The 23,924-nt window shown below is 35.2% G+C and overlaps 1 protein-coding gene across 1 annotated transcript; it reads right to left on the reverse strand.

Annotated features, from left to right (window-relative positions):
- Positions 1-2,105: 2,105 nt before the first annotated feature.
- LOC111367036 (beta-galactosidase 10) lies at positions 2,106-23,565 on the reverse strand. Its single transcript, XM_022987718.1, has 19 exons — positions 23,344-23,565; positions 22,742-22,837; positions 22,519-22,631; positions 22,097-22,163; positions 21,890-21,982; positions 19,962-20,105; positions 18,764-18,852; positions 17,078-17,183; positions 16,817-16,904; positions 16,585-16,703; positions 15,646-15,810; positions 14,700-14,908; positions 13,450-13,559; positions 13,186-13,295; positions 6,011-6,118; positions 4,431-4,541; positions 4,106-4,317; positions 2,803-3,139; positions 2,106-2,578 (listed from the first exon to the last, which is right to left on the reverse strand). The coding sequence occupies exons 1-19, from the start codon at positions 23,524-23,526 to the stop codon at positions 2,468-2,470; spliced, it is 2,571 nt and encodes an 856-aa protein (XP_022843486.1). The 5' UTR covers positions 23,527-23,565; the 3' UTR covers positions 2,106-2,467.
- Between the last annotated feature and the right edge of the window lie 359 nt (positions 23,566-23,924).

Here is a 23,924-nt window from a genome sequence, read left to right on the forward strand (position 1 = left end):
TATCTGAACCAGTGAAAAGATGTCATCCACATAAATAAGGACAACTATGCCATTGTAAGTTCTCTGTAGAAAAGAGATAAGTCATATTGACTTTGAATGAACGGAAAATCAAGAAAAGTGGTTTGAAATTTTTCGAACTATGCTCTAGGTGTTTGTTTCAAACCATATAAACAATTTTTAGTTTACAAACATCAGTAGGTGAGGAAGTAGGCATACCAAGAGATAACCGTGTAGGAATACATTCTTAATATCCATATGATATAAGGGCTAGTATCTAAATGCATCAATGGCTAGAATTGTTCGCACTAATGTCATCTTTGCCACTAGTGCGAATGTCTCATCATCTTGTCTATTGCTAAGAACCATGAAGCCTTGTAACGGTCTAAGGAACCATCAGAAAGAAGCTTGATGGAAAACACCCACTTACTCCCCAGAGGTGTAATGGATGGAGGGTATAGAATGACATCCCAAGTCTAATTTTCTTCAAGTGCAAGAAATTCTGTTTCAATATCTTTCTGCCAATACTCATGCTCAACTACCTGTTTATAATATGAGGGAATAGGAATAGAAGATAATATGGTTATCAAGGATAAAGGATGAGTAAAACCAGACCTATCTAAGGGCCTACGAACTCGAATGTTGTATATGAGAGGAGCATGTGTAGTTGCTGCAAAATAATCAGTAGTCGAGAGATGACTTGGAGGGAGGTTCAAGAGGTGCTGGAAAGTGATTTATTGCAGAGCAAGATCTTCTTTGGTATACAAGGAGAGACTTGTGAGTTACCAAATGTGCAGGAGGGTTAGACAACAATGGCAAAATAGAAAATGATGGAAGAGGGAGATCTAGGTGAGTGGTGAAAAATATTGATTTTCTAGAAAAATTATATTTCTAGAAACCCGAATACGATGTAATTTTGGATCATCGCAAAGATAACCATTTTGGTGTACAACTAGAAAAGCACATTGTACTGACTGAGCTATGAGTTGCTCGTTCATTTGCGAAAAGATGAACATAACATACACAACTGTTGGGTTTTTTATACCCAATAATCTCGGGCAATGATATTAAATAGTGTTGGATAATCGGATTAGATTCCATAGACTTCGGCCGATGATTGAAATATTTATTAACACGCTCGATTAATTGGCTCAACCCGAAAAATAATTTGAGGGTCGTTTGAAGCAACTTAATATAGTTAATGTTGTTCAGAGCCCATTTACTTCTTGGATGGCTCAATTTGTGTTCCGCCCCCCTTAACCATTAGTTGGTCCATGAGCCCACTATATTATTACACCCTAAAACTATATATTGGCCTCATTGTTGAGTAAGCCGTGTGTGTGTGCAATTGAAAAGAGGCAGCCGACATTTTTCTCTTGTTTTCTCTCTTGAGCCTTAAAATTGAATCTGTCTTCCTCTACTCTTGGTTATTCCTTGCAGCCACCATATTGTTTTCTTTGTGAACACATTGAGTTGAGCAACCGAAGTAAGAATCGTTGTTTGGGTTGGAGTCATAGTTGGATGTGTTTAATAAGGTTGAGATTGGTGAAACTGAGCCCGAAAAATCCACCATCGGAGGTCAATCATTCAACAACAAAGGTTAAAATATTTTGGAGGGTGATCAAATAACCTAGTAAAGGAAGATATATGGTTCAACGAGAGAGAAGGCAATCGACTAATGAGGTAGACAACAGTTGAAACAGCTTCACACCAAAATCGAGAAAGCATAGATGACTCTAATAAAAGGGTGTGTGCAACATCAAGAATAACTAAGAACTGAACAAGAGTTTTCAGAATTGTGGCTCTAATACCATGACAAAATAGAGTTTTTTTTCTGTGGTAAACAATCTTCTCTCTTGTTATAGAATGCCCTTTCTATAAAAAAATATATATGGTGATTTGCAACCCTAATTTACAGCCCTAGTTACAGTGATTGATACATGCTGATTTACAGAGATTTACAGCCCCTGTTGATAATTTACGGCATTCTGATTTATAGTAATTCACAGCTCTTCTTTAACAACTTTGATACCAATTCTCGATGTTGATATTCACAAATTGAGAAAACAATAGAAAAATCATAGATACAAATTTATCGAGGAGCAAAATAGGAGAACCAAGCATGATTTACTAACATCAAGTAAGCTTAATATCAAATTATATTGATCATCCAGGAGAAACAAAAGACAACCACCTGGAAATACTGTTGCTTGTACACTTTCCGATCCTTAAAACAAGTACTCGAATTTTAATGTAATTTTTTTTTTCTTCTTGGTAAAGGAATATCTAGCGTACAACACCAACTATTATTGCCATCGATCAACTGATAAGAACTCGCCCGAGAAGAAGAAATAAAGACAAATCTGCAGCTTTCCCGCTGCAAGGTGGAAATTTAGAATAATTATCTCACTGATATAATGAACGATCTAAGATTTTGTATCAGTATCTTCCAGCTTGCACAATTTGGATGTCAGGTGCACACCACTTCAACAGCGAGTTTTTTCACTGAACCGGGGCACAGTTCCATGTCAAAATTATCTTTCGTTAGTTCCAGTGCACATTCAGTTTTGTTTAGGCAAACCTGCACGGCAGCAAGAGCAAGTCATTACACGAAAAAAAAAAAATCTGAATTTGGTTTGCAGCAAGAACACCCAAAGAGCTACAATGAAGTAACTCGTCATCCCATTGAAATCCACTTAAATTTGACTAGTTTAAAAAACCAATCCATTTTATCAGGAGAAAAAAAGCACATTGAAACAGCAAGTAAACTGGTTTAACATCATTAATCTCAGAAATTTGTTTCACCTTTTTTACTATGGAAATTGAACTTGGATCATGGCACTCCCCCTGGGCATAAGATCCACATGTTCCCACAGGATTTCCGAAGCTAGCAAATTTAACAGCAGAGATTTGAGTGTTCTTTTGGCACTTCAAACTTACAGTAGCTTTATTATTGTAATCTCCAGCTCCATCTTTCTGAAAGTGTTCAAAGTCAAAAGAAGGATGATCTTCTGAGATATGAGAGCATACACTTGAAATTTTTCGCCTCGAGAATTGAATTGAAGTAGGATCTCCGCCAATCTCTTCAAATATCACTAAGACGTTTCCTGATGGCTTGAACCAAGACCTTGGAACATGATACCTATCCAAAAGACAGAAAAGGAGAAATTGAACTCAAAGTCAAATTAGAGAGACAGAAAAGGAACAAAATGATGAACTTTAATGCCTTCACGTCGATCTGCACTTTCAAAGATCTAAGTTGAGGGAGGAAGTTGTAATATAAAAGCCTAGTTAGGATGATCAGATAAAACAGAGAGCATAAAACCTTCTCATGACAAGAAATAACTTGCTTTTGAAAACCTCAATCAGCTTCAGGGAAGTGGATAACCAGATGATATCTCAGTAAGATTTGCTGAAAGGGCCATCAAAAATTACCTTAAACCAAAATCTAAAGTAAGACAACTTTAGATGCTTTAGAAAATGGTCTTTATGATGCATGTAAAGGCATAGCACTAGTTATGTCACATTATTTTATAACTGAATCACACAAACTTGCTGATATGTACAGTAGTTGGAGCCTCAAACCAACTGACGCCGAGTGGAGAATCTCATGCAACAGACAAGCCACCAAACAGATCTCGAAGCTGACCAATCTGTGACCAACACTTGTGTGGACCAGCAATATCAATGCACAAACCAGACATAATTACTCCACCCAATACCATACCCAAACAAACTTAGAACTATAAATCAGCAAATTATCTTTGATGCCATACAGAAGACAACAAACACACACCAATAGCCATTGGGTTGCAAACCTAAACACCAGTGGATTACCTTGGGATTCCTCAGATGGTGAATATTGGTTAAGTCTCTCCATTATGTTTATGTGCTGCAATTTCTCAGTTTAAAGCTTTACAAAATTCAGTAAATTTATGGATGATGGTTAAATTTTAGAAAGCTAGACAAATGCAACCAAATATTTACTCTTCATGTAGGTTTTTTCTAGGGATTCTGCTTTGCAAAATCATGGATTTTTTTTTTTTCACTAGGAGCATACAAGGAGAATTTGTAATGATTCATTCTTTGGATTATTCTATGAGCTCACCATCTTTGTGATGGCTCTCCACACCCTGTGCTACACTTATCAGGGCTAAATTTCCCTCTGTAATCGCATTGTTGAACACACTCTTCATGTTTGGAGCACTTTCTCGGCCAGTATCTTCCAATTTCTTGTCCATTTAACCAAGCCAGCCCTTTCCCCATGTGAATCATATCAAGTCCAATGGGCTCATCCCCCGGTGGAGGGTTCAATTCAGCCTGTAGTGTGGTGATAAATTTATATCTTATCAAGCAAGTCAATAAAAAAAATCATTCCAGAAGCTATCATAATTAGCTCAAAGTTTAAGCAAATGAATTTCCAGAGTTTTTACCTTGTACCAAGTGAGGGGCTGTTCTTTTGGTGGTTCTGATGTCGATACCCAGTTCACCCCATTCAAACCAATCGAATCATATATCCTTAAGTTTTCTCCTTGCAATCCAATCTGAAAATACAGCATCAAATGAACAATATAGTTCCATAATGTTCTATACCTGATGTCAGTGAAGCTCTACTCTACTCCTGATATTTTGGTTCACATTAACTAAAATAAAAATCCTCACAGGTGCTTTGAAGGCCATCATAAGTATGGACAAAGCCCGTTAGATCACATCCAATCTCAGATTAGGATTGTTAATTAGGACTTGGTGAATCATGTACTAGCTTAAACAAATCGCTGGTGAGAGTTTACAACAACCTATTGATTACAGACTATGATGCATCGATACGGACACGCGTGTCCGACACGATACGTATCAGATACGTCGACTCGTGATTCTTAAAAAAAGTACCAATGCGATACGTCGTCGACACATTAATTAAATTCTTCATTTATATAGTCTAAATTTATTTTTATACTTATTGATTTTTTTTATTGAAATCTTTTAAATATGATTACTTATTTGTTATTTACTAATAATTTTAAGTTAAAAATATATAATAGCTATAGTAAGAAAGAAAAATAATTATTGTAGAGTATCCGAAGAGTATCGGTATCGATACGTGACATGTGCACAATACTCTAGTTAGAGTGTCTGTGCTACAGAGATTACAGAAACTGGAAAACTTACTGATGCTGAGACTACATCTTTTAGGGAAAAAACAGCCGCCATAGGTTTATTCTAGTTATATCTATTACCTTCACTACCTTTGGAAATCAAAATTCATTTTGTTTAATCAAAATTCATTTTGTTTAGTCAAAATTAATGAGATACTGGAGCTCACAATTCAAGGCAAAGTTCTATCTAATGCAATACTAAAGCTACCCCTACTTGACACTTCAGTTCTCCCATTTCAATGCCCCTTAAAAATAGAGAAATAAGTGAAACAGTTCGTGCTTAATTTTACAATATTACACATTTTTCCAAGACAGGAATCTCCAACATGAAGTTTTATAATAGCTTCTACTAGTGTGAGAGTACTCCATTAGAAAATCATCTCAATGTGCAGTCTACTTTCTCAGAAAAATACTGATGTGGAAAATGAGAGCAAAAGTCGATAGAGAAACAGAATTTGAATGGGGAAATTCAATATATCTCAATTATCAAAAAATTAGAAGTCCTATTACTATTTGAACTCAAAATTCTAGTAAGGCTGACAAATTTCTAAAGCAACGGAGTCAAACCCAAAATCAAGAAGTTTGTAAAGTTTAAACTATAATATAGAATTTCCAGAAAAAATTCATGCAAGTTCTCTCAATAGGTACTTCAATTTATTGACTATTATTATTATTTTTTTTTTTTATTTTTATTTTTTTTTTTATTTTTTGTAATACTAACATTAGGACCCATTCCCAAATGCCAGATTTGCCATTGAACAACGTTAAATTAGATGTCACGAAGATGCAAACTGGAGGCATTAAACTCTAAGCATAAAAAGATCGAGTATGGAAAAGAAAGAAAAATAGAAGTATACCCTGTTAGTCCATTTATATGAGGACATGTTTACTGTCCCATTCTTCAACCCCTCAATTCTGACCTGGGTAGGACCAGCTCCAGTCCATTCATAAAATGCTCCTGCATTCTACAAACCAAACCAGAGTTTGTGTCAGGTGCAATTAAAATAGCAAATTATTTTCTTATGATATATAAGAAATTGAAAATTCGATAACTTTCCAAAAAAGTTACCTCTGGTTTAAACAGAATGGCTAAAATGGATTCATTTAGATTCCGGATAAAATTGAAAGCACTAAAATTTTGGAGTATGCAAGTCCAGACTATTTTTTGTCGTCGTGAATAAATATCGGTACATGATGCATTGCACTCAGATAAATTTACTAAATTTCCTTGCCCTAGCTCTGTACAATGATAAGGAGTCAATTTTTATTTTTACCACATATCAACATACATAGGAAAGTTGTAACTATTTATGTCTAGTTCTATATCTTTAATTAATATTACTGTTGAAATAAGAGAAGCATGGAGAAAGAAAGAGAGAACTGAAAAATATTTTGTATATTCAAAGGTATCTATACACTGTACAAGAGGCCGTCCTTTTATAGGAAGAGGAGGCAACTACAAAGGTAACAGTTACATATTGATGCTAATTACAAAGAATTAACTAATTTAAGCAAATTAGATAAATCAATCTTGATTTAAGAAGATATTCTTAAATCAGGAATATATGACACCCCCTCAAACTCAAGATGGGATCATGGGATCGAAGATGCCAACTTGAGTTTCTAAATCAAACCAGGATCCAGGAGGATGAGCCTTGAAAATGTCGACAAGCTGATTAACACAAGAAACATAATGTAATCGAAGGGCATCTCGCCTTGTATGATGACGAATGAAACGACAATCTATCTTAATATGTTTCATACGCTCATGAAAAAACATCATTGTGCTAAAAGACACTAATATCGTCACAATGAATAGAAGAACTGCTCGTAAAGGAAATACTCATATCCTACAAGAAAAGTTTAGTGGTTGTATCAACAAATGCACGATATTTAGCTTCCATACTAGAGCGAGAAACAACTGTCTGCTTCTCACTTCTCCAAGAAATAAGAGATGACTCGAGCAAGAAGTAATATCTAGTAGTAGAGTGACGATTAGTAGGATCGCCTGCCCAATCAGCATATGCCTGAAAGTCTGAGTAGCAGAAAAATGATACCCATGAAACAAAGTCCCCCTTAACATACCTAAGAATTCGGAGTACAATAATATAGTGAGTACAGTGGAGAGTGCCAAAACTAACTTACCAAGGTGACTGCGTAACAGATGTCAGGACGAGTCGCACCATTAGTAACCCAAGATTTCATACTTCTCGTAAATAATAGAGAAATTCACTAGGGCAAAATGCTATATATGTAAAATATAAAAGATGAGTAAATGCTTTATTTTTTTACCACTGATTAAGCAATTTTTCGATTGAAATGACTCACTTTGCTCGCCCCCTCCCTTTTCCTTTGGCAACTTATGCACGTTTTTATGCACTTATAAAGCCTAAAATTTTTCCCCAACAACTTTCATTCCCGTTGAAGCATCCGATCATTCCCTATCAAACTTGCATCTTTATTAATATAAGTAAGCCTTACTCGATCATAAGTAGTCTGCCCGCTCCAACTAGCCATTCATAGTATGTCTTGTAATGATTCATGCATAGAGGTTGAGGCTCAACTATGGCAACAAACAACAGGTAGGTTATAACAAACTTGTTATTCATGATTTGTTATTGGCGACAAACTTTGGTATGGTCCACTCGATGAGTATCTCTGAAATGTAGGTTCTAAATTGTTTTGGAGCTTTTTTTTTTTTTTCCTTTCAAAAAAAAAAAAAAAGGAAAAAAAACACACCCCCCTTGTAGACGAAATTGGTATTAGGTAAATGAGGCTACCAACCAATTGTCGACATAGAGTGTCATCATATCTCCTTCGCTGGGAAGAAGCTTGACATTTGTCTCCAAAGGACACCCACATCTTATATCGGTCAGTCCAGTATGAGACAAGCTCAAATGCATATTAGCTTGAGAAAGATGATATCCATCTATGCAGGATGACACCTTAAAACCCAAATAGTTGACTAAAAAATTGCTGAAGTACATGTATGCCTGAAAGATCATCATCCGTAATTACCATGTCGTTAACATACAGTAAGAGGACAATACTAGCCTCAAACCGATAGATAAACAATGTTAAATCATATGCACTGGGATTCAAGCCTTGTCGAGCCAATACTGAGCTAAACTAGGAAAGCCAAGCTCGAGGAAACTGCTTGAAATCATAAAGGGCCTTTTGAATGCGAAAAACCTTATGAGGCGAGTACTCCACAAATAATTCTTCCAGCTCACTAACTCAGAAATAATTTTTTGAGACCTTTAAAATCCACAACCCAATCTCGAACATCATGGATTATCGACTTTGGAGCATCTAACCACATGACGGGTTCCTATCATCTATTCTCGTCATATTTGACCTATGTTGGTCATCTAAAGTTAAAATTGCAAACGGTTCCTTATCTACTGTCACAAGAAAATGGAGTATTTAAATTTCTGATTTTATAACTTGAGTCCGTCCTTCAAGTTCCGAGTTTATCATGCAATTTAAGCCGATTAACAAAAACTACCAATTGCTTTGCTGAATTTTTCCCTTCTCATTGTGTTTTTGAGGACCTATCATTGGGGAAGATGATTGGCAGTGATAAAGAAAGTAAAGGACTCTACTACTTTGAAGAGGCTGATGTGAGTAAACATTGTCAAATTATAGTTTGTGATTCTGCGTGTCCCTAGAAATAGTGAAATTATGTTATTGCATCTTAGAATGAGTCGTCCCAACTTTCAATACTTGAAACGTATTTTCCCTTCTATTTTTTAAATAATAAACCAGTTAATTTTCAATGTGAAATCTGTGAACTTGCAAAATATCAACATACATCATTTCCAAAATCCTGATACAAACTTTCAAAACCATTCACCATGATTCACAGAGATGTTTGGGGACCCTCACGGATCCCAAATCGTACTCACACAAAATGATTTGTTACATTTATTGATGATCATACTCGACTTTGTTGGGTTTACCTACTCAAAGATAAATCTGATGTTCGTTCCGTGTTTATCACTTTTCATTCCATGATTCATACACAATTTCAAATCTTACACACCGACAACGATATCGAATACTTCAATAACATTATGGGAGACTTCCTAAGAAAACATGGAATAATTCATCAAAGCAACTCATAAAAAATAGACATATCCTTGAAGTTGCCCACGCCTTAATGTTTACCACAAACGTGCCTCAAATGTTCGAGGGATGCTATTCTTACAATCCACTTATCCAACCAATCGGATGCCTAGTCGCACTCTAAACTTCGTATCACCTCTCCAAAACATTCAGAAATACTTCCCCACTTCCCGTGTCTGCTCCAATATATCCCTGAGTGTTTGAATGCACTGCATTCTTCCATGTTCACCCTATCACAGGAATAAACTTGATCCCTGAGCAATTAAATGTGTACTCATAGGATATTCTCCTACACAAAAGGGCTACAAATGTTGTGATCCGATCACAAAAATGATCTTTTTAAGTCTTAATGTCACCTTCTTCGAAAATACTCCGTACTCTGAGAAAACCTCTCTTCAGGGAGAGACCTTACATGAAGATAAGTTCTTTGACGTCAGTCTCTCTCCTATACCTACACTATCATCTAAACCTAATTCTAATATGCCATTAGCTGAAGAAAACTTGAATCTAGTGGGATATGTAGAAAAACATAGTAAGGAAATATTAGTTTACTCAAGAAAGTCAAAAACAAATAATATGGAAAATTTCACATCTAATGCACCAAGAGAGTCAGAATCGATGGTAGCTCCAGACCCAAAAAAGCATCAAAGATATCCGATACAGACTTGCCCATCGCTCTCATAAAACAAACATGGTCATGTATTCTTCACCCCATTTCAAAATTTGTGTCCTATGATGCTCTGTCGACAAGATTTCGTACTTTTACATCTCACCTTGACGGAACAATAATTCCAAGAACTATTCAGGAAGCCGTAGAAATCTCGAGATGGAGAGAAGCGGTATTAGAAGAAATGCATTGAAAAGAATGACACTTGGGAAATAACAGACCTACCATAAGGAAAGAAATCGATTAGATGCAAAAGGTCTTCAATCTGAAATATAAAGCTGATGGGACGATAAAACAGTATAAAGCTCAGTTGGTTGCAAAATGATACCTAAAGACTTACGGGATAGACTATATAGAAATATTTGCGTCAGTAGCAAAGTTGAATACAATCCAAGTTCTTCTATTGCTAGCAACAAATATGGACTGGTCACTTCAGCAACTGACCGTCAAAAATGCATTTCTAAATAGAGAATTAGAAGAAGTCTTCATAACATTATCATCATGTTTTTGTAAAGAAAATGGAAAAGGCCGAGTATGTAAGCTAAAGAAATCTTTATATGGACTCAAGCAATCACCGAGAGCATGGTTTGACAAATCTGCAAAGGTACCGAAAAGTCATGGATATCATAAAGACAATCAAATCACACTATGTTCCTTCGGCAATTTAAGGACGGCACTAAAACAATTCTAACTGTATATGTCGATAATATTGTTCTAGCAGGAGACAATATAATGGAAATGGAAAGACTCAAGAAAAGCTTTGCTACTGAGTTTGAAGTAAAGGATCTAGGACCTATGCTATATTTCCTGGGGATGGAAGTTACTAGATCAAAACAGGGCATCAGTGTATCACAACGAAAATACATTCTTGATCTCCTAACAGAAACTAGCATGTTGGGATGTAAACCAAGTGATACACCTGTACATGCAGGAAAAAGAGCTGAAGATGGAGGAAATCTAGTAGAATCTAACAGATATCAAAGATTAGTTTGAAAACTAATCTACCTATCACACACCAGACCCAACATCACATTCTTAGTAAGTCTAGTAAGCCAACACATGCATTCACCAAAGGAAAATCACCTAGAAGCTGTCTATAAAATACTCAAATATATCAAGGGGACCTCCGGAAGAAGGTTATTCTTCAAAAAGAATGAAAAAAGAGGAGTTGAAATCTATACAGATGCAGATTGGGCAGGATCGATCGATGATAGGTCAATTACTGGTTACTGTACATTTGTATAGGGAAATTTGGTAATATGGAGAAGTAAAAATAAAAATAAAAATGTAGTAGCTCGAATTAGTGCTAAAGCTAAGTTCAGAGCTGTTGCACAAGGAATATGTGAAGGACTGTGGTTGAGGAAGCTTTTGAAAGAAGTACTTGTAACAATAAAGTTGTCAATCAAACCCAATAAAGCAGCGCTCAACATTTCACTTAGTCCAGTTCAACATGACACGACTAAACATGTAGAGGTAGACAAACAGTTTATCAAAGAAAAGGTTGAGAAAGGAACTATTTGCATGACATATGTGCCCACACTAGCACAAACTGCAGATGTCTTTACTAAACGGTTGCTTAGACCAAATTCGATGATTTTATCTCCAAGTTGGATATAATCAACATTTACAATCCAACTTGAGAGAGAGTGTTAAAATCCCAAGATTACGGGAACAATGATTGGAAAGAATAATTGGGGATTCCAATTTCCATATAGAGAATATATTGTGTGATTATAGGAGATTTTCTAGGTTTATATTTTCCTTTTATTATGTCACTACTACTATAAATAGGAGATTGTATTGTACATTAAGGTTTGGAAAATACACTATTTTTTTCTCCAATTCAACCTACATTTCCTAATTCATCTAACTTGCTATGGAAAGAACTTAACTAATTATAGCACAAGGAATCAATCCAATCAATTAACCATACGGTTTCTACACTCCCCCTGAAATTAGATGGTAAATGTTGACAATTTCCAGCTTACAGACGAAATCATCGAAACTTTCACTAGGTAGTCTTTGGTAAATATATCAGCAATTTGTTCTCTAGAAGGAATGTAGGTCATGCAAATCACTTCATCTTCAACCTTTTCTTTCATAAAAAGTCTATCCACTTCTACATGTTGGGTTCGATCATGTTGTACAAGGTTAAGAGAAATGTTTATAGCAACTTAGTTATTACAGTAGAGCTCGATTGGAAGTTTTACTATGATCCATAATTCTTCCAAGAGCTTCTTTAACCACGATCCCTCACATATGTCTTGTGCATATGCTCTAAAGCTTCAGCGCTAGTTCCCACTACATTTTGCTTTTTGCTCCTCCAAATTACTAAATTTTCCTGGACAAAGGTACAATAACTAGTAGTCGATCTTTTATCATCTATTGAACCTGCCCAATCCACATCTGTAAAGATTTATACTTTCTTGTTTTCATTCTTCTTGAAGAATAATCATTTTCCAAGTGTCACTTTAAGATATCTGAGTATTTTGCATACTACTTCCATATGAATTTGTTTTGGAACATGCATATGCTGGCTTACCACACTTATCGGGAAAGCAATGTCAGGTCTAGTGTGGGATAGATAGATCAATTTTCTAACAAGTCTTTGATGTCTGTCCTTCTAAAACAAGATCTCCATCATCTTCTATTTTCCTTCCAGTATCAATAAGTATATCATTTGGTTTACATCCTAGCATGCATGCTTCTGTTAGGAGATCATGAATGTATTGTCATTGTAAGACACTGATCCCCCTTTTTGACCTCGCTACTTCCATTCCTAAGAAATATCGCATTTGAACCAGATCTTTTACTTCAAAAGGAGGTATTTTCCACTCCATGAGAACTCATTGTCGAGTTGATCTCTACCTCACTGTGAGATAACTCTGAGGTTGTGGAGTGTAGATGGGATTTTCCATCATTGGTTGCTAGGTTTTGAGTGGCCTGCTAGCTCTGATACCATATTGAAAGATATTATTTTTTCTCATATACAATAGTAAAATATACAGTTCTATTAATAGTACAATGTTGGAGAGAAGAAAAGGAAAGAAATTTCCTAAATTTAAAGATAAAAAAGGTTTTCTAATTCATCTAACTTGCTATGGAAAGAACTCAACCAATTATAGCACAAAGAATCAATCCAATCAATTGACCCTACAGTTTCTACAGTTACTTTATCGAATAATATAGAAATGCCAATGAACATTTGCAACTAAATAAAAGAAATTAATTATTTACCTGTAGGCCAACTGTCATGCTTAGTAGAGCAATCTCATTCTTCCCTGCCTTGAGAGAGATGGGACTTCTAAATATGAAGGGAGAAACTGTGGCATTCCCGAATGCACTAGCTGAAGAGAACAAACTAAATATATGCTTCAGGATATCACAGCCATTAAAAAAGAATAGTTAAATTCTCAGAGTTTAAATGACAGCATGAGCTAACAACTCCTAGCCTATGTTAAATAGCAAAATATCCCAAGAAATGGAAGAATGGGAGATGACCTTGAAGCTTCTGATTGACAAAAACGTGCAAAGCATGACCCTTTGATTCAACGATAAGTATTGGACTGCTTCCATTTCTGGTGAACCCTTCAGTCTCGTCAACAAGTAAACTGTCATGGAAGCAAATTTATGAGGGTCTAGAGTTAGCTTTACAGGCCATGCAAATTAATATCAATTGCATATGGGATGTTTCCTTGGAGCAGTGGAGTCAGCAATATTTGCAATAATTTTCTGGAATTGACAAGGAGGGAAAAAACTGGTCAAAAACTGAAGTCTGTTCAATTCCCAATGTAATGAATTTTCATTTCTCGTGGAGCCGGAACAATTCTACATCTAGACTGAACTTAGAGTGACATGTTTGTTAATTCTAATGGCAAAACCAATATACAAATAGCCCCAACCATTTGATGAGAATTGAAACTTGATAATGAAACCATTCGGTTCTCCCATGTCCAAATCACTAAAAGAAGTCTACACCTAGTGATATGGGACGTTTGGCATTTGTACATGGCCTATAATTCCCCAGAATAATATGGTTAAAGCCGTTAATGTTACATGAATGGGCTTTTCACAGAGCTTTTCATGAATATGTTTTCATGTACAACTCTTTATTTTTCATTAAGTCGTTATTGCAAACTTCATACAATTAATCCAACCAGAACTAGATTTTTTTTAACATTCTGACAGCTACAGAACATGTAACATATTAAAATATGTGATATAAGCAGTCAAATTACATGAATTGGTTAACCAAGATACCCATGTGCAGTGAAGGTACAGAAGGGAGATTCAGGCAAGTCATTCCATAAGAGCAGAACCATATAAAACTATCTAGAAACAAGCAGTGGAAGTCACTTTGATGTTTCTCTTCAAAAATTAGGGCTCAACAACTGATTTTTTATAATAAAAAAAATTAATGCCCGTATATAGGGCATAACAAAAGATCAGTCCTTCAAGAATCTTCGAGAAGACCATATATATATATATATATATATATATATATATATATACCAATCGACAAATTTTTCCTTTTACGAAAGAATCCATTAGATTTTGAAAATTTCGGTATTATATGCATAGATCAAAAGTAAAATGTATCCAGGCGGATAAGGCTTTATATGAGTCCAAATTGAAATTACCAAACCAACACACGATGGTAGCAAAATATGAGATCAAAACATTTGACTTAAACAAAAAAATAAAAAAATGAGGTTGTATATGATCCCTAAGACTTCGAAAGTAACAACTACCTTGTCGTATACCAGAGGTAGTCCGTAGTATCTTTTGTAGTGTTAATGTGATCTACCAAGCCATTTATACTGAAGTTGGCATCAGCCCATATCCCAGCTTTCTCCACAAAGACATCCCACTGAAGACCTTTCAAGTCTTTATTTGGCAAATTAGTTGATGGCTGCAAATCTGTTGGTATCATCTCAACCGTGGAAGTTTGAGACCCAACCTGGCTAAATCAAAAGGGAGAAGATATAATGAAGAGTCATACCACAGTAATTGAATAAGAAAAAGAACCGGTCAAAGAAACTTTATAACCATATTATTGATAAAAGAAATATTTGACAAAATTTACCAATGTCCTCCCATATTTTTTTTATTATTTTTGTATTCTTGCTTTCTTTCCGTGAAAAAGCATGTTTACTTTACGTGTTGAATACCATACTCCACATTCATGAATGTTCAAAATAAAACTCACATTGTGATATTTTTTTCCAAATATTTCACAAGCAACGCTTATGCACGAGGGACTCTTCTCCAACAATTCAACAATGATCTCATAATCCTTGGGGGATGATGAACTCTGTAAAAATCCCGTATATTATGGGATTGATTGTGTACTATTGTGTAATGGATTGTGCACCTTCTTTAGATCAGGAAATTTTCCTTTTTCCTAGATTAGGAGATTACCTATTTTGGTTCTTTTTGTATTACAAATTGAGCTCATATGATTGTGATAATTAAGTGGAAATAATACAACCTTCTTTCCTACTACGTCTTGTTTTCTACGAACTCCATCTTTTATTTTTGTACCTCCCATATTTACTTGATGGGCTTATTTATAATGCTTGAATTTGAGTAAATCCGAAGTGATTAACGGCTCATTGCTTTCACTTACTATAACAAGTTACTAAAACATTCTATCCAATTGACGTGATGTACTTGCACAGAACTAATAAACATTACCTTTGCTGTGTTAAATGCTACATTTTTGCAGTCTGGTAGAATGCTAACAGACCATGACGGTAGGTAATAGGACATGTTTCTGAACTCCACCATTTTGTCATTTTTATCATCCATATTCGAAATAAAGGCAGCACAAACTCCCGATGCATCTTCATATACATCGGCCTACAAAAAAGTATGGCTATACATTAAGTGTTTAACAAGCAACTAAAGAAATAGAAAATTCAATGCGTAATGACGAATCTGTAAGAAAAATTCTTGTATGGGAACGTGACGCAAACGGGGAGTGTTAAGGTAAATATATTTAAATATATCCCTTTATAATTGCTTTAGCTTTTAAATGTCATTCAATATGACATCGAAGCCAAGAAAGGTCTTTCACTCAAGTCTTTCACCACTAATTCTGATGACTGCACTGCTTGACTTTTGGCAAAAATGAATGTGGCTAAAATGTGAGTGTCATGTTGAAGGCACAAATAATTAAAATTTACCCCTCCTAAGTATATATTACTTTAAGATGATTTGGTCATCCAATACGGAGAATAATTTTCAAAACTCCTTTTTACAATTTCAAATTTACCCAACTTTGATATCGAAGATAGGTTCATGTTCTTAAGTATTATCACATGGAAACTATTTAAACAAAAAGATTCCCAAGGACAGGCAAGATTTTTTTATCTTTAACCCTAACATCATAGCCTCTCACATGAAGCCATTAGTTTCATATAAGCATTTATAGGTATTGTTCACATAGAACAATAAAGAATAATAAGCTAACAAAAATCCAACAAAGTATCAAGGTCATTTAAGATATTATTTTGTAACCAGTATGAAAACTTTTCACCGTCAACCCTTCAGCAACCCTTGCCGACATATTCCAAGGCCAAAACAAGCAAAAAAAATTAAGAAAGGGTTGTTGTTTATATCTAAATATTTCACCTCTTGTAAAGGTCCCAATGAAAGGACCTTAGGCTCACTGTTCACCAATGCATGCTCACATAACTTTATAGATCTATGAAGTTCTTTGAGGTGACCCCATTTTGGACATCTAGCTAAGCCTGGAAACCATATCAAAGATACCAGAGTCAACACCAAAAAGATAAATGAAGAATTCTCCTTTTAGGTGTTCAAACCAAGCGTGCCATTTGACGAATCGTATTTCATTGCTCACCATATTCATCAATTGGCGCATTGTAGTCATAACTTGTGGTAATGAATGGTCCACCTGAAGTGCGTCCAAAATTTGTACCGCCATGATACTGAACAAGAAGATTTAAGTAAATGAAAGAGGAACAAAAAGGACCTCGCTGTTGAAAAGCATATTCAGTTCTGCTTTATTCCATTTTGGGCTTTGGGAGGGTTGTAGGAGTCTTGAGGTTGGGGTGGAGAGAGTGCAGCTTTGCAGGGAGATAGCTTAATAATTAACACATACCATGTAATAGTTTTGTAGGCTTCCTCCTTTTTGAAAAAAACGAGCAACAGAAAAGGCAACATCTTCAGGAGGTCTGTGAGGATCTCTGCCCCCAAATGTTTTATACCTGAAATTTTTTATTGCTGAATGCATTATGTAGCTATTGAAATTATTGAGTGAAATATTCTACTATCTAATTAATATGTCAAATCAATGTCTCGGTACTGAAAGATAATGTTCATTTATAAAACTATTGCCACTTAAGTCACATAAACATGTAATTGAACTTTTCTAAATAGTTAGGGCAGATATATCAGTATTCGGTAGCTGCAGATCCATTAGGATGATCTCTATGTCCTAAGTTTATTATTATGAAATCTTTTACTCGACCAAAATATTCTTCTGGTGTCAATTGACTCAAATATAAGATACCGAATCAACATTTTTTGAGCAAAAGTTTCCACGTGAGTGCTCCTAAAATGCAGTTGATTGTAGAGATAGGGTGCTGATAGAACCCTGTTGCCAAAGAAGACTAACGAGCAGAAATCAAGGAAATCAAGCAGCTAAAATAAGTAATTCACAGAAATCAGCAAGGCCAGCTCAGTATGATTTACTGTATTGAAATAAATTCTGGATTAACATCAACAGCAGATTACTCTTCACTACAATTAGAAGTAACTGAAATGAAATGACAATAAAGAAATGGATATATGGACTTTCGAGAGGTCCAGGATCTCCCCAGATTTTCCTGATTTTCCAGATGCCATTTCTTCCCTTCTTCCTCTGCTTATATAATAGCCACTAACCAAATCTGTTGTAAACACATGCTGGTTGTTATATTCTTTCCTGTCCTTCCTTTTCTGCCCCTGCCTTGCCTTTATGTCTTTGGTATTTAATTTGTATAGGTGGCCTATCAGGTGCATCTTTGTCCCAGCCAAAGTTGTTGGAGTCCAAATTTTGTTGAATAACTTACTTTTCTCAATATTCTAGTAAGGAAAGAAAAATAGAAAGCTTCTTAAGTGGAAATTACTGGGAGCAAGAGGACTGCCATAGATTCTATCTGGTTTCTAATAACCCTCTATATGAATACATTGTCTGCACAATATTTAGAGTTGCATAGGATAATTTCAGGTGTGAGCAAGCCACTACTTGTAACTTGCCTAAAACTATCCAACATTTTTTCAATAATCTGGAAAAGCATGGGGCCAGTTAACTGCTTGTCAGATTGCCATTTAAAGAAGTATCACTGATCACACTTAATAGGACTGTAAGCTATTATCAAATATATATAGTTTTACAGTCAATAATCAAATTAAGGATGCTGGTTAGGTTGGAACATGCAACATCGAAATTCATTCATCTTGGTTTAACACCTTCATTTCTTTAGGTACTCTTTAATTGCTTCAGTTTCAGAAACTCTTTGGTCAATTTGTTAGAGGAGTCATATACTTAGTGATCATTGATCAAGGCCAGCCAATATAGCACTCCAATAGAAGTAGAGTTAAGCACCAATTTACAACTTGAAAGGATAGCATTAAACTGACATCCAAAGGAAACATATGTAACCAAAGTGATGTGGGCTTCTCTGGAGATATATATAAATTCTTGTCAGCATACAACATAACAATATTAACAAGAACACTTGCTGGAGCACAAGGGAAAAAAAGATAGAATTAATTGATCTGTACTGTAAGGGGTGGGTATTACCAGCCAGGCCAGTTCTCAGTCCAAATTTTGGGCTTATTAGGAGAGAGTGATTTGAACTGATCGCAATAAAATGAATTGCATGTATCAATCTGAAAGAGAAGAAGGAACTGGTGTTAGACCAATTTGAAGATATTAAATAAGCACATTTAGACAGGAGTTCATCGATGCATTCACACAATCAATTTCTTCTTTTGCAGATAATCAACTAAAAGAAATAGGTTTAAACTTCATTTTCTCTTCTCCGAGAAGAGTACCAAGAATTTAATCAGAGGCAATTCTCAGGCTATGTTTAAAAACAATGTCATTGTTTTCCTCTTTAATTAATTTTTAATAGTATTTTGTTAGATCCTTCAAAAGATTATCCTTGCCATCAAGAGAACTTTGACTCTATGCAATCAGCTTTAGAATTTCAGGCATTGAGAACATTTAAAAGAAAAGAATCAACAAATTACAAAAGCAATGATTCAGATACCTTGTGCATTGTGATCAGGGTCCTAATATATTCTTAATAGGTCCACTGTAAGCTGCTTCTACTCAGATGCTTATGAATTCAAGTCTGCCATAAATCTTCTTTTAAATCAAAATGTGGTTTTGAAGCATAGACACTGGTGATTTCTTCACTTCTGTCCCACAACCAACAATGGGAAACACAATGAATCACTAAAGCTACTTTTGCAAGTATCAAATTTTGAAAATTTAAGATGCTTTCATCTCTAAGGCAGTCAAGGGAACAGAAAAAGAACAGTGGTCTACTCTATTTACTCTGTAAACGGCATCTTAACAGAGGGAACCAATGAAACTTATTTATTCAAATACAGAAGGCACACGACAATGTTGGAAAATACCACCACACTAACAACACCTCAGTTTTATAAAAAGAACAGTGGTCTACTCTATTTACTCTGTAAACGGCATCTTAACAGAGGGAACCAATGAAACTTATTTATTCAAATACAGTATGTATAAAAATAACGCAGAAGTTTATTCTGTAATTATGACAGAAGGCACACGACAATGTTGGAAAATACCACCACACTAACAACACCTCAGTTTTACATTGATAGATTAGCTAGTATTTGGGTGGCTAAACAAAATGCGGATGTGTGTAACTATTCATGACTCCATGATTTTATCAATTTCATACAGTTCCATATTAAAGGAATCGTATGGCAAAACATCATTTAAGACAAGAACTAACCACAGGATCAGGAGCATCAAATTGCTCGCACATTATCCAAGGTACGCCTGTATTTTGAGAAACAGCCATTCTAGCCGCCCACAAGGCATACCTTTTTCCACCTTCTCCATAAGCAGTCTCATAGAAACCATATTCATTTTCAACCTGCACAACCAGGAAATGAAGGAATAGATGTGTACAACCTTCGCTTGACAATAAGCAATGAGAAGAATGAGAAGTGAGAGAAATGCAAGCAGAGAATTATTAGATAGAGAAATGCTAATTACACAAACAACTTTTATGAGGAAATGGGAAACTTTATTCACTATTAACTATCGACCAATACAACTGAATTACAACGGTTGAGCTATGCTAATATTATAAGGAACTTCCTTAAATTAAGAGTTAAAAATTACGATCTAAACTCAAGTCAAATGTGTAAAGATCAAATCTGAACATATCACGATCAACTTGTGACATCCCTATTCCAACACTCCCTCCTCAAGCTAGTACAAATATATTTGTATTCCAATCTTGTCATATCGAATCTATGGTTATACTAAAGCCCTTCGTGATCATGCGTTGAGTTGGTTAGATGATAATACATAAGCAGTGAAAGCTTACCCGTAAGTCTACTTTCTCTTTGATGTAATTTACAAGAAAAGTCACTATATTTATAGTTATTTTGAATCACAGTACAAGATCATATCAAAGTTCCTCCACATCCTCTTTTAAATCTGAAAGTATTAGTTTCAACTATATAGACAAAAATAGGTATCACTAGCGATAAAGGATTCAGACATAAAAGTAGTTTTGTAAACATATAGATCCTGTAAAAGAATTGGTTATACACACCAAAATAGGATAGAATATGATTGTAGAAACCTCAAAAATGTTAAAGAAATAGAAATGAAGGTCGGAAAGCGAGATTAGTTTATTTAAGCTGCTCTGATACCATATGGTTTGTATCAAGAAGATAGGAAATCTTATTCTATTTTCACTAATACAAGAGTATATAAACATTACAGCTATTGGCGTATGTTAGACCATTACAGGAACACACTTTAACAAGTTGTCAGGATATCCTAAGCCCTCCTCAAACGCTCTACCATGCACATACCCAAAAGTGTCTCCCATGTACCGATCAAATTAAAATGCATACAATCAAATAATATAAGTCAGACAACTATTCCAATACCCCAGTATTTTTTCAATGTTGCATCACAGAACCAGTGTTACAGAGATCAATCTTGTTGAAAAAAGTGGGTATTTGCATATGGTATAGATAAATTAATAGGACTCGTACCTGATGAAAAAGTAAATGTCTTTTCCTAGTTGTCCTTATTCTAGATACTAGAATCAGATTTGACAGAAAATTCAAAAACAATACTTAGAAGATTATGATATATCTGCACTCATACCATGCTCTCTCGGAACAATTTCCCAAGAGCTCAGGCGTCGGACATGTCCAGTTCAAGCATCAAGAAAAATACTGGTTCTCGTCTCTACTCACAATCTAGTTCTTTTACTTCATTGCTCGAGGAAACATTCATTGTCCTTTATGACGGATATAGACGTAAGAGCACATAAGCCACAATGAAGAAATGCTTTTGAAGGCGAGAAACCAGTCTTCCTTGTCTAATTGCATGACTTAAGTGTATCCCTCATGATTACAAAATGTTAGGCTTTCCTCTCACAAGCAGAAGAGGTCTTGAACTGATTGTTAACCATTCTCAACTAATACAGAAGTAACAGGACAGGAAATTCAAGCTTTAGTATCTTGACAGTACACAAGATCACCATTATCCAGTTTAAAGTTAAAATAGTATGAAGTCGATTTGGCTTCTGAGGTGTTGACAAAGTGATTACTGTATCTGCTATAATTTTTCAAAAGAAGGGAGCAGAGCTTAACATGTGAAACAAAACCCAAGCAGCAAATATTTACTTACCTGTGCCAAAATGATTGGACCTCCCTGTGATGCAAATAGCTTCTCCTTCTTCATCAAATTCACTATATATATCATGAACTTCTGCATATAATACTGGAACCAATGCCATTGAGAAGTAACAATTACAATGCAGTAAATTGAAACAATAATCAATCTCTAAAGCAGCCAGCAGTTAACTTTGAATGATAGAAATCAATGTATCCCCACCTTGAAAGGTTCATTATCAGTTCGAAAGACAGTTCCTGGTATGTAGTGCAACCAAACAGGTATGCCACTGAATTATTAACAAACTCGTTAGGAGTTCAATACTGGAAAACACAATATACATAATTACAATTTCACAATTTTTATCTGCAGAGTTTAACAGTTCCATGAAATGTCAAGATATTGTTAGGAAAATATTTGTCCTTTTTTTTAAATTCAGAGGCATCATTGAGACAGTTATTTAAAAACTTTAACTAATAGATTCAGAAAAAGATGCTATTTACTATATAAGTTGTGTCTTTCTGCTAAAAGTGCTTCAAGGGTGGACAATGCATTGAACAAATGTTTAGCAGTACAGCTGCTTGAACCTAATAATAAGCTTTAAATTCAAAGAACTCAAAGTTAAAAACTGTGTGATGACATACCCAAAATTCCATTCTGCAGCAACAAATGGCCCGATTCGAAGAATTAGATACAAACCACTCTGCTGAACGATCTTGCAGAATTTGACCAGATCAAACCTTCCTCCAAAATAGTACTACAGAGGAATGCAAGAAAAGAGATGAAAAAGACATACAATTTCCTGAAACTAAGTAAAACCCCAACCAATGGGTGGAAACAATATCATTATGAGCTAGATTCACTTACATTATTTGGAGAGAGCTCATGACCATTCCAGAAGACATAGGTTTCTATGGCATCCACACCTCCTTCTTTGGCTAATTGTACCAGTCCTGGCCACATCTATCAACACACCAGATCTAGTAAGACTAATTTCTAAATGGTACAGAACATTAAAAGAAATTACTCTCCAAAAGCAATACAACTCATATAAACCGAAAGTTTTCTCATATATATAAACTCTGTCATGCAGATGACAAACAATTATGAGACCATTCCAAGAGATAGTGCATTACGATATCCAACTTTTGAATTTTGGGAAGAAGACATGATTGATTAGCATGTCTCAATAAGTACTTATTATATACACATGCGCATTTTATTTAATACAAAACGAAATGGACAAAAAATCCTTGCAATTGCATGATATAAAACCCAATATTGGCGTCCTAATATTGTCATTGTTGTATAATACTACTATCTTCAGAGACATGTAGCTAATAATTAGAAACGCCGAAAGATACCAAAAGCCGGAACTGAAGTGAAAGCTAAAAGAAGAAGCAAAAAGGAAAAGAGGAAAATGAACATCAATTTGATGGATTCTTGCACGAATAGAAGTGACGACTCACGGAGGGGACGCTGCGAGGGTAGTGGATGGCAGCGGAGATGAGAAGCTTCCGCTGGCCGTCGATGATGAGAGAGCGGCTGTCGTACGTGACATTGTAAGCTGCAGATGAAAAGTTCAGCATAAAACTGAGTATCAGTAATGCAAGAATTAACAGCATGTGCGATGTAGAAGAAGAGAGCTCCATTGATTGTTCGAGCTCTGCTCCCACTGATCTGGTTTTAAAGCTTTTATACGTGACCGAATTCGGAAAATAGCATTTGAAGTCCTCAATCTATTGTATGTGTTGCATTTATATCTCCAACCTTTTAAATGAAGAATTGTAGTCCTAGACTTTTCAATTTTATGAAACCCCTAGTCCAAGGAGAAAGATTCTTTAAGATTACAATTAAAATGGTTGCACGCGTCTTACTTTCTTTATGGTAAAATCATCATGATGCGTGAACAATTTCACTTCATATAGAGAAAAAATGTAAAAGTTACCTAAACACACCTCGTGTTGCTCCACGTCTTAGTGCTTTTTTATTACAAGCTTAGTTTATTTATTTTTATTAATATTTTATTTTTATTGTAAAAAATCAATTA

Source organism: Olea europaea, chromosome 18 (assembly GCF_002742605.1).
Source record: "Olea europaea var. sylvestris chromosome 18, O_europaea_v1, whole genome shotgun sequence".
Taxonomy (NCBI): domain Eukaryota; kingdom Viridiplantae; phylum Streptophyta; class Magnoliopsida; order Lamiales; family Oleaceae; genus Olea; species Olea europaea.